Below are 12,672 nucleotides of genomic sequence, written 5' to 3' on the forward strand. Positions count from 1 at the left end.
TGTCCCTTTTATCCACAGCTTGCTGGTGAACAGTTAGACATTAGATCACTACAATCATCAAAGATTACTTTTAAGTTACTTCTCTTGCAGTGGCACCAATTGACAAAGATCCTACAGAAAACAATTCACAACACAGCAGATTCCTATCTCTACCAGATATATTTGTCAAAATGTGGCAGTGGGGTAGGAACAGGGAAAGCACCAGATCTTCACAAAGCTGCAAAAGACCACCAAGAGACTATAAATAAACACTTCTCCAACCCTGTAATATTTAGTATCCATTTCTTAATCTAAGCATTTCATAAAGTTAACAGAGCTGTACAGAGCAACAGTTCAGCAGGAAAAGGACAGGAAGCACTTTGAGACAATTACACAAAGCCTTAACCTCTCCTATGCCAAGGGCCTCCCACCATTTGCAGCTTTCCCTCTGTTCACAAGTCTGCATCCTTTCCCTTCTGCTGCTGTAATGTTTCTATCCATGTCCTTCTCTCCATATCTCCTCTTCTCATTGTTCTCCAGCTCCCTACCTGTAAAGTCCAAGCCTGCTATGTCAGAGTTTCCATATGAAGTGGTGGACACTGATGCAAGAATCATCCTTTCCCCACCTCACACTTCCCTACCCTCTTTTACACAAAAGAAAAAAACAAAATCTAGCAAATAAATGGTGGAAAGTGGTCCTTGAAACAGCATGCAGGCATTTCCTAGCAACACCCATGCTCAGCAATCAATTAACATGCAGCTCTTGTCTCTGGTCAGAGTGTGCTTCAACCAGCTCTAACAGCATCACAAGCAGGAAAAATAAGCAGGGATTTTGAGCTGGTCTTGATGAAAACTATTAGGGCAAAGTATTACCAAAAAGCACCTGTGGCATGAGAGGGGACACCCAAGGGAGAAGAGTCACCTGAGGAGATTCCTGTGATGATTTTCTTCTTTGCTGGCCATCAGGGAGCATTTTCCCTTGAGATTCTTCTTTTGCTGTAACTGGAAGTAACTGTTGCTATTAAAGCTGTCATTTACCATCAGCTTACATCCTTTGTGCTTGAAAAACACTACTTCATATTGGAACAAAATACAAAAATTTGCATTCATTCTTGTGCAGGGGGGCAACAGAAGATTTATCAATCACATTCTTCGTGAATGCTTGTGTTACTGCAATGACCTCAATTTAAAGACCACAAGGACACAAAATCAGAAGACTCTGTATAATTTCCTTCTGTAGCAATGTATTTGTATTAATCAAAATGTTCTTAAAATGCACACCATTTTTGACAAAAGTTGACCATGATAATTAAGCACTGGCTTAATACAATATAAAAAATATCAGTTGTCTCAAAGATTATAAAAACTCCAAAAGCAAAAGTTACATTTTTAAGAACTCAAATGGCCACATGGATATTACCCTTTTGGCTAAGCTGAAAAAGGAAAAACTAAACTCATTGTACAAATCTGGTTTCTCAGGCTTGCATGTACATGTGATCCAGTGTCCAAAACAGAAACAGATCATCAGCAATTAAACAATCAGCAATTAAACAATTCAAAATATATTAACCACACATAACACATTGGTGTTATTCTTAATATCTGAAGTATCCTTTAGTGTAATTCATGGCTTATATAGTCCTTGACTCCAGGTTGTTCTCATTCTTTCTTTTTGGTGAAGTCATATGGTTTCCACCACTGTGCAAACTGCAACACCTTTTTCCTCTGCTCCTCAAAGTTCTGTTTGATTCCTTTTCTCCAGAGCCGTGGTTCCAAGTCCAGCATGCCACCAATAATTTCCTTTGCAAGCAAAATTAAGATAGATCATGATAAATGCAAAATTACCATATTACTTAACACTATCTTATCACAGAATAAAGAAATATGTATTTTCAAATTATGAGATCATCCATTTTCTTCAAGTGCTAATTAAAACTTGAAATTCTGAAAAATATATCAATTTAAACACAGAACAGTTGTTAGATGGTTGCCTCAGCAAAATTCTTGTAAGCACAGCACACTGATGTACTGCTTAAGTATCCTAACATTGCAATACTGTTAATGCATTAGTGCATTTGTGCCTAAGTTATATTTCTCCCCAACTCTTAATGGTTTTGCAACTCTGACTCTTCCAAAAAAAATGCTTTCTCCCTGTAGATACATTTTACACAATAATAAGTGTAAAATGAGTAGCAATTTAACCACATGAGGATTTTAGTAGGAGTTGTCTGTAAATCTGTATGTTTATGCACACTAATTTATACAAATGGGTATCAATGCACCTATGTATCAATATTATGCCCATGAAAATTCTTAAGTAGATTCAAGTATTTTCCATCTATAAGATTATATACCCGTAATGTCAAATATCAGCAGTTCAGATCAAATGAAAATAAATACAAATTTAGAATCACAATCTCAGTATCAGCTAGTGAAAAAAATCAAGTACTTCATTCAACTAGCCAAGTTACAATGACTCATCAAGAAAAGACAGATAATAGACTGAGATAGGGTACATCAAAGTAACTGTTCTCGCAGCATCTTAGTTTAATTATTTAAACTTCCCAAAACAGATTATAATTAGTAAATTAATCTTTTACATAACAATACCTTTCCAAAGTAATGAGGGAAATTGTATTGATCTTCAATCACATGAGCAAATCCTCCCTGAAGACCAAAGTCCACAGAAAAGTACGGCAACCCTTTAGGAACCTACAAATGCAAAAACACATTTTCAGATGTTTAGCAAACATTTCTGGCATTTAGTCAACCTCCGCACAGGAGAATGAATTTTAACATGGTTTTTCAGTTGGTAATATCATGTCTTATTTTAAACTACCTTTCAAACCAACTACATGTAGGATAAAATTTCAACAGAGAAACAGTAAAGCAAACAGGTAAAAATATACAGCAACTGGACAACAAGACACTGCTGAGGGGATGACTGGGTGGCAGAAGCTCCAGAGGCCACAGCTGGAATAGCAGGTAAGAGATGGGGACACCTGGCAGCAGTGTGCACAGTGGGGAAATGCCTCCCTGACTCCACATCTCTGAATTACATCAGTTTAGCAGAAATTTTAAGACAACCACTAGAAAGCTGCATTTATTAAAGATGTTGACTTTGGACAATATTCCTATGGCAATAGGAAATATTTACCCAGTGAAAAAAACTGACACTCAGGAGGAAGGGGAAACACCTTTTTGGACAATAAATTACTAGAAAACCCCTCTATGTAAATGGACAGATATTATCCTTAACTTGCCAAATCAAGACAATAATTCTGTCAGCCTGCAGGGGGGATGCTGGATACCTGCCACAACAAAAACCCTTCAGTCTAACAGAAGTGGATCTATTTATTGATACAGTACTGCAACTAATTTCTGCTGTTTCACTGCAACAAGTTATTTTTCACTCCTTTAATTGTTGAAGACATTTCTGTACAGGTGAGATTTACAAAGCCTCCAATGTGTAAGTGTTTTCTCTCATACAGTCCAAATAACCATACAACATTCAGGAGGTGTGTCCTATATATTGCTTAAAATACTGACTCTAAAAATAATTAAGATTTAATACAGAGGAGCAATGTAGCATAGCAAGAACCATTTAACACTTTAAACGGACTTTACAAAAAATCATTAAATAAGGGAAAATGGGTTGGCAGGTGGCACCTTAAAGAAAAGGTCAGCTTTGTGTCATTTCTCACAATTTATGCACACAATCCACCCACTAGGTGATGTCTCAGCCATGTCTGACCTTCCAGCCAGGGACTAACATCTCCTAATACAACTCCCGAAATTCCCAAACCTCAGCTCAGTCCCTAAGCCACACTCTCCAATCTTCCTGAAGCCTACAGACATTTCTTACCCAACAATAATGTTTAAATCACACAACTGTGCAACAATTTATGTTCAGATACATTGTAGTACGGTAAAGAACTGTCCTGACTTAATTAGAAAACTAGTCTACCTTCAATAAATATATAACAGTCACAAAACTATATGGCTATATAACACACATCTTCCACCTCAATATTAAAATGACAGAACAATGTTTGAACCTAACCGATCCAGCACTATTCCTTTAAGATTTGTTTATATAAAGATGTTTCATCTCAGTATCCAGGAGACAGAGAGGGTACCGTTTCCTTGTTTTACAAAAAAAAGAATCATAATGCTATTTATATTTTCACTTCATAAACTTAGCAACACAAACAGCTGTTCTAGGTTAATGAAAAGGACAAATCATATTTGTTCCAGGAAAGTAATTTGCAAATCTTTGATCTACCTTAATTCTTAAAGTTAATAAAGAAAATTATGCCAGTACATGTCCTCAAAGTGTCAGCTTTGTTCTCAACTAATGCTGGCAGCTTAGTCCACCAATTGTTGAAATAAATGGAAATCTTTTCCCTAATGTCAGTTAAGAGTGCAGACTGGTAATTCTCCTCATACCTATGCCATCTTCTGATGCACTAATCTAATTGTGTTCCCTTTCTTCTCTCTTTGAAACAGTTAATAATGGAAAAATATTAGAAGAATTTGATGATAAATTCAGGACACAAAACACTTCATTACTTACAGATTTCCGAATATCTTTTGAAGAAAGATCAATTAACTTCTTGTTCATGGACCACTCTTCATCAGACTCCATTATAGCTTTCTGTAAAATTATTTTATCTGAAGGTGAAAATAGTCCTTCATATGGCAAACTAAGAACTAACTGCAGTGAAGTACAATGTAGTAGTGCAAGTAACAATTACTTCTTAACAAAGTAACTTTATTTTTTGGTAACCTTTCTCATTTCCACAAGCTACTTTATAAACACAAAGTATATTCAGACTCACCCAATTCAGATCCTCTATTTCTTTTTTATTTAAAGTTTTGCTTGAGACAAGTTTCAAATAAAAGGTCACATTCTCTTTTTACTCACCCCATACAAAACCTCTTATGAATTCATTACATTAAATTAGCTTTCTTTCTCTTTTAAACACTAAGAGAAGAGTCCAGCTTGGAAGGATGATTGCCCTTAAAAACCCAAAGGTGACTCTGTATTCCCCACAGTATAGAACTGGGTATAGTGTAGGGTAGCTACCTTTAAATTTGATCTGCTCTACATTTTAATGGTAGATACTTCCAAAATAAATGACATTGCATTAAATCTTTCCCTGAGTATTCAAAGAAAACACAAGTTTTACCAGCACCTGAAGCACAGCAGTCAGATCTGACAGGTGGAGGGTTTCAAATGTGGTAAAAGTTATTGCATTGTTGTTCACCATACTGCTGCCCCACTTCATCAAAACCTTATCACATTATTTCCAGAAAGCATAAACAGTATTTCAAAAATCAAATAAAAAAATCTACTTATAAAAGGCAAATAATGAGTCAGTTGCTGAAAGCTCAAAGGACTCAGTTCCAGGCAAAAGCCTCAACGAACTTTTCTTAAAAGGTCAGGGGAAAGAGACTAGAAAAGCTGTAGAAGAAATATCTATCATGCTGTAGAACGTTCATCAGAGGCCTAAGACACATGTAAAATTTGGGCTTACTGAAATAAAATGGGGATGAAACAATATCTACATTATTATTTCTTAAAATAGCTAACATTATTTTCTCATTTAATGCTTGCCAAGGCACAAATATTGTGTTTTAAGTTTATAGTACAAGACTCAAGTAAGAAGTTTTGCAATCCTTAAAAGCACTTCAATAGGCTACAATTCTGTCATCTTCTAGTATTTTCAGTGCAGTCAGACTTGGGACAAATGCTCAATGACAAACAGCTCTTCCACTAACTACTTGAAAAACTGAATTATTTCACACTGCTTATTTTAAAATCAAGGAGTATTAGCAAAGAATGGACCAGAAGAAGGATCAAAGAATATATACTTTCAAAAACAGCACTTGAATATAAAAAAAAAAATCCAGAAATAGATTAATTATGATATATTCATTCAAATTACTTCATTAAAAAACCATTTTTATTTACCTTAAAGTAGATTGGAGCCGTATCTCCTACTTCTTTTGGAAGAGGAATGCATTCATATACCATATGATACCTCTTCTTCATACTCATGTTTGTTTCTAGGAACACACAGTCCAAGTCCTTAGCTTCGAACATTTTCACCAATGCATTTCGGAACATCTATTTAAAGAAAAAAATGTGTTATTTAAACTAACTTTGCAGAACTTTCAGATATAATATATTATTTCACTAGCATTTTATATGTGTAATAAATTAACAATAAAATGGAAAACCGTAGCAATCATACTAGGAAAATTCTGTATTATTTACTAATTTAAGATTAACTATATCTCCTATGATAAAAACATTGGAAGTCTAGGAAACTATTTTGAAACACACAATATAATTATCACTACAAACTTAGTTTTAATAAATACCACATATTTTTACAGCTGAAATTGAAACTATGTTGAACTTCTTAACTGTAGTGCTCCATAAAACAACATGGCTTTAACAGTAGGTCTGAAGCTTGCAACTCCTAAGAAGGTAATGCACCTACTCAAAGTGTATTTCAGTTAACAATTCTGAAAGCTCCAGTGTCAGGGTCCTGCACACACCCAAGAGGTCCTGCAGGGGTTTGGCCCTACCTGCTGGGGCTGTGGCTGCCTGTGCAGGTGGGAAGCTCTGATGCACTTCAGTTGTGAACTGGATCAGGTCCAGCAGGAAGAGATGGGTATTAAAGAGTGGTGAGAAGTGTGGGCCTGGGCCCTTGTCACTCAGGAGCTGCAATTAAGCCCAGGCTGTCTCTTTTGGTCTTGCCTGAGCTGTTTCAGGAATGCCTGTGCCCAGCCAGTACCTGGCAGTTCTTGGCCCTGACTTCATCTCAGAGCTAAGTCACCACTGTGAACCTGCCTGGCCATCACAGGGCCATGGATGACCTTGCCTACTGCCACAGGAACACTCCTGGCCTGGTACCATGGGAGTGTACCTTGTCAATGAGATGACCTCCCCTACCTGTCTTGTCCATCACCTTGAACCCCTGACTTGCTTTCCTGCAGAGCAGCTGGTTCTGGCTGTTCCCTAGCTCTTGACAGTTGGCATTTGCTTCCAAGATATGCAAAAGCATCACTCTATAGCTTACAATGTTCAGATGGTAAACAAATTATCAAGAACAAGGGATGATTCCTGAGAGTCATTCAAACTAATTTTCAAGTGCACAAAAGATCTAACTTTCTGATAGGGAGAATATTTCTGAAGGTTTCTCAAGATCTTGTAAAATGCTTTTTAAAAATGAAGATTTTTGTCTTACATGTGCTTCTATACCATTCCAAGTGTAAACCAAGAAATCACTGAAACTCTAGGAACCTCATAGACCAAGGTATCATAGCCCTAAGATTCACATAATCCATAGGTAGTCCTTTTTGCACTGATATTTTTTCCCAATTAACAATGCTCAGAAGTACAAACAGCACCATTAAAAGGCAAATAACATCTAAATGTTTAAGATTCCTATCTTAATGTAAATGGAGAGTTGATGAATCCAACATACATAAACAAATACACATCAGCAACATCAGCAAGTACTGAAGTAAAACAGAAGGAAAAGAAATCACTACCAGGTTGTCAATGCAACAGGACTAGAAATTGAGCTCTCCATCCTTTTGCCATCTTGCTCAGTATGAATCAAACTAAAAGTCTAAGAAGCAAATATATATCTAAGCTAGGCATTTAAGCTCTTCAAAGCAGGCCCTTGTGCCCTGAATTTTTCCTCACTGATGCTGTGTCAGGAGAATGTTACTATCATTCCCCTAAAGTAACTGATGAATTACAGCCAGAAGACACTGCCCAGTGTTCTATGACTGATATGGGACTCTACAGCACAGAGTGACAAGCTAACAAGGACTAACAACTTTTTGTCTTCTCCTTGTCACTCCAGCCACCAGACCTCTACTTGTGAAACACACCGAAGCAAGCAGTATGGTGAGATACCAAAGGTTGGGAAAGACTATGACTTACAGGTGCTACCCTGAAGTATCAACTGAAATAACAAATCCACCAAAAAGCCTAGAATATCAGCAGATGTTAGCTAACTTTCCCCAGCTGCATTTTCTTGTTTTTAAATACACTGGATTTTTCCTCCAAATTCTGAGTAGGCCAAAGCATCAAGAATAATTAGCACCAGAAAGAAGAAAACCATCCATAAAGGGAAACAAGAAGGCTTGGCTTTTGCTTGGGTAAACACAACATTAATACATGCAACAGTTCAGTCAACACAGAATTTGTAAAGATTTCTATCTTTTCATATTAAAAATATTCCATGCATATTTGCTTTGGCAAGTGAGTACACCAGTGTCTAAACTACACAATATGTTAAATTCAAGAGCTTGAAGGCATACAGCATAAAGGAACTCTTTTTGCTTTACTCCAATATATCCTTAAAAAAAAAAACTAGCAAAAAAAGTTAGCTAAAACACATACTTCATACAACATTTTGTGAATACTTAAAGTGTGGTAATTTTTTCCCCTCAACAGTAATAAAAAATATGTCTCTGGCATCAGAAAGTTAGTTAGTCACTGGCTGTCTGCTTATACTCTTGCTGAAGTTCTCCAGACTCCTCCTTCTGCAATACATATATGTTGAGGGAAAAAAAAGTCATGTATCCATCACTTTTCAAAATACTTCACTGCAAAGAAATATCTAAGAATATCTATATTCTGTCTATGAATATATTCACAGGATCAAAGGCTAATGGTTTTATCAACTAAATGCCTTTTCTAACAAGTAATAGACTAATGCTGAAGACAGGGACTGCATTTGCTTATCTTTTCATTATTCTATTTTTTTCCTCATACAATTTAAAATTCATAATTGTTTAGTTAAGAGATTAGGGTAAACAGAAAATCGAGGATAAATATCGTTATCACTTTTCTGCATGCTTTTTTGTTCCTCCTGATCCTACTTGTTGCACTTATTTGCTTCTTCTCTAACTTTCTTAGGCATGTCTGTCATATGCAAGAGACCTCCTTTTCTTTCTGGCTGGAAGGGAGCATAATTTACTATATGAAACAACACCAGACATGAGACTCAATGTGGGGGAGCAAATTTCAAAAGTCAGGGAATCCATCTGCCACACCTGAGGCAAGACCAACATTATTTAAATCATTACAAACTTATAAATGATGCTGGTTTTAAATGTCAGCAACTACAAAAATGAAACCTTTCTCTAGTCTGACATAGTCTCCAATATTTCCATTTAAGAGGTGGTAAATTGTTTTCCCCTCGTAATAATCCTGATGGCAGGATAGGGGACTGACAAACACCGTCAATCTCTTAGGCAGAAGCTTGTCACATACCTCCCTTGATTTTCCACCTCCAAAGAAAACAGAAGTCAAAAACTTCAAAATGTCTTCATAAGAGACTTGGAAAGCACAACAATATGCTGGCACTTTATTTTAATAATTCTTTTTAAAAAAGATACAAAATTGGATTTGAACAGGGATCTCATTGATTTTAAGAGTAAGATAGCGCTCTTTTAATATCCACCCAAAAACAGATTTAAAAAATGGAGCTATGTAAAAAACATATTTTTATTTCATTTTAAGTGATCTGCCTGTTCTGAAAATTCTTTTATTTTCCTTGGCACTCCCAAGAAAATCCTATGAAGCCAGTTATTCTATTTTCTGTAAGGGATCAGCAGTACCTTCTTCATTTCCAATAGAAATTCCTCTAACATAGTTTCAAAGACCTCCAAGGATGTACATTCTGCAGCATTCCAGGAAATTTCTTCTAGTGCTTAAAAATTGAAAATTTGCTTCAGTATTTACCCTGCCTCTCTTTCCTGTTAATATTTGACCACTAATTTTCATCCACAATGTGAGAATGTTCTGCCCCTTAGTGGAATCGAACAGAGCTGCCAGACTGCAAATTATGCAAATACATACTTATGACAAGGATGTTATTATCCACAACAAAATTATTTTACAAAAGTGTTAGAACAGGAGACAGTTTCTCAGCAGACCTGAATTTCTTCCCAGATGTCTTCATCCAAAAGAGTGGCTGCAGTATGGTGCTGTAGAGGGGCTATTAGGCAGTGACCTTCAGTAAGGGACTGGCTGCTTGGTAAAGACAAGTACACCTAGGAAAAGCAAACAAAAAATCAAGTGCCCAGTTTTCCAACATTAAAGACCTTCTCATTGCTGAGGCTAAGAAATTGATCATTTGCTAAATTCAAATCAACAGAAGCCATTAGCTACTAACTTCAGCAAGGTATTAGCAATTTTAGTGCTTTTCCGAAGGGCCCATTATCCACCAGTAGATCAAACGAACCAGTAGAATCCAGAGAGCAGTTCCACCACCAAGGCAGTAATATCAGCCTTATAAACTAACTGGTATCATAGCTGCTATGAAATCATACTGTTCAGTGCATTCCAGTATGTTTTAATATAGATACATAGTTGTATGCATTTTTTAATAATATGTGTATATATATATATATATAAATACATATATAAATAAGATGTACAGTGTACTCCATGTCATGGTTTAACCTGGCAGGGCAGCTAGACATCACACAGCTGTTCACTCACTCCCTGTCCCCAGTGGAATTGGGGTTCAGAATCCAGAAAAAAAAGTAGAATTGGTGGGTTGAAATAAAGATAGTTTATAAGGACAGGAAATTAAATAACAATGATGATGATGATGATGATAACAACAACATACAAAACAAGTGATGTACAATCACTTGTGATGTACAATTGCTCACCACCCACAAACTGTTACTCAGCAACTTCCCAAGCACTGGCCCACAGTCAAATTTCCCCCAAGTTTATCCACCGAGCATGATGACATATGGTCTGTAATATCCCTTAGGTCAATTAGGGTCAGCTGTCCTGACTGTGTCCCCTCTCAACTTCTTGTGCCCCTCCTGCTTTCTCACTGGTGGGGCAGTGTGAGAGGCAGAAGAATCCCTGAGCACTACTTAGTAACAACTAAAAACATCAGTGTCTTATTCACATAAATACAAAACACAGCACTGTATCAGCTGTTGGGAAGAAACTAACTGTCCCAGCCAAGACCAGGATACCTTGTATATTTATCTATCTATTAGATAAACACAGATTATATACACATAAATATGTATCTGTACTTATATATATATATATATATATATAAACTCTAAAAAAAGGAATGCAATATACCTCAAAACATATCTATGCAATGTACCTCAAAACATATCTATGCACCTAATTCCTTTACCTATAAAGGGTTTTAGATCAAATCAAAACATCAATAATAAATGAAAACCGTAGTGAAAAAAATGAAAAAAAGACTATATTCAAGTATTTCATATGTTATAAATCCAAATATTTATGCAACTTTTAAAAGCATTAACAGAACCAGAAAGGCTTCCAAACCAAACTTCTGTTTCTTTCAAAGGATTCTAAGCTTAAAAAAATGAATTCTCCACCTAATTTTCTTTGATATCAAGACACAGCTCTTCACCACTTCAAATTTCCTCCAATGAAGTGTGATTTAATCTTCCACAAATCCACCGACAGTCTAATCTCTGCACTGAGATCTTTTATTATTACTCTTGTCTTCTACAAACATGAAGTCTTGACATCAAAGATTAGCTTTAAAACTCATGACAGATTTATATCTTTTTCCTCCTCACCCTTGATGAAGTTGTGGAATAAACTGAAAGAGCAAGGAAAGTAAGATGCAGAACAATAAATACTTCCATAGAAGCAATTTCGTTCACAATTTTAAACACTCTAACTTAATTTCTGTTTTATTTCTACATTTGTGTTAAATCGCTATTTTCTTACCTTGGTGCCAATTGCAATAATAAGATGTTTAGAAAGTTCACTGCTATCAAAGCAGTAGGGGCACTTTTCCATGCATGCAGCAAGTTGCTGGTGCTCACGGATTGCTTTTCTTCTTTGTACTTCCTCCTCTTCCCCACTGCGTGCTCTCTTGGCTGCTTTGGAAACAAACATGTCATCCAGAGTGTAGTAATCTCTGTCTGTTTTTTCCATGAGCTGAAAAGATATGCAGAACAATTGCACTTGTTTGATATGTAGAACTTCTTGCACTCATTTCTAAAGCAGCAAGAAAAAATACTTAGCTCTTTGAAAAAGAGCCTCCTTCCTAGAAAAAAGCATAAAGTACATAAGCAGTAGCATTTCTTCCTTTCATATGGCATCTGCTGCAGATGGAATCATCAGGTACCTCTCCTGAGAGCAGTCATACACAATCTTAGCACAGATATTAAAATATAGATATGTGACAGCAGTGAGAAGAGTATATTATTATATTCCATTACAAATTAAGGGTTTGGTATTTCAATATTATCTTGACATAACTTTGGCTATCTTCAAAGAGATGCACAATTTCATATATCATTTATATCATATATTTTATCCTCTCCCTTCTTCTCCTCCTCCTCCTCTCCTTTTACAACTACCATTAAATCATCTTTTGTGAAATAACTAGACCATGACTCTGTACTTCATATTCACATTCTGTGAAAATATGCCAACAGTTATTCTTACCAAGGGAACAGGACTAAGCCATTTTCGGAAGGAAACAGTCTTTACCTTCAATACCAAGTCTTTCTGAGTGCACCTGTTTGCACGCCGCAACAAATCTTAATACATTTTAGGATACTGACTGGGGTAGCAAAGGACTAATGTTAACTGAAGGCATTTGGAAGGCATGCTATCATAACTGAAGCACA

General features: G+C 36.2%; 1 protein-coding gene across 3 annotated transcripts in view; it reads right to left on the reverse strand.

Annotated features, from left to right (window-relative positions):
- Positions 1 to 1,206: 1,206 nt before the first annotated feature.
- The window catches only part of CWF19L2 (CWF19 like cell cycle control factor 2), a 58,524-nt gene continuing 47,058 nt past the window's right edge, over positions 1,207 to 12,672 (reverse strand). For all 3 annotated transcript variants that reach the window (XM_085575832.1, XM_077781345.2, XM_085575838.1), the window contains 6 exons: positions 11,762 to 11,974; positions 9,952 to 10,068; positions 5,957 to 6,112; positions 4,556 to 4,636; positions 2,590 to 2,691; positions 1,207 to 1,779 (listed from right to left, as the gene is read on the reverse strand). In XM_085575832.1, the coding sequence (XP_085431958.1) occupies positions 1,639 to 1,779; positions 2,590 to 2,691; positions 4,556 to 4,636; positions 5,957 to 6,112; positions 9,952 to 10,068; positions 11,762 to 11,974 (810 nt within the window). In that variant the 3' untranslated portion in view covers positions 1,207 to 1,638. The remainder of the gene's footprint in view (positions 1,780 to 2,589; positions 2,692 to 4,555; positions 4,637 to 5,956; positions 6,113 to 9,951; positions 10,069 to 11,761; positions 11,975 to 12,672) is intronic.

This window comes from Lonchura striata, chromosome 1 (assembly GCF_050655825.1).
Source record: "Lonchura striata isolate lonStrDom1 chromosome 1, ASM5065582v1, whole genome shotgun sequence".
NCBI lineage: Eukaryota > Metazoa > Chordata > Aves > Passeriformes > Estrildidae > Lonchura > Lonchura striata.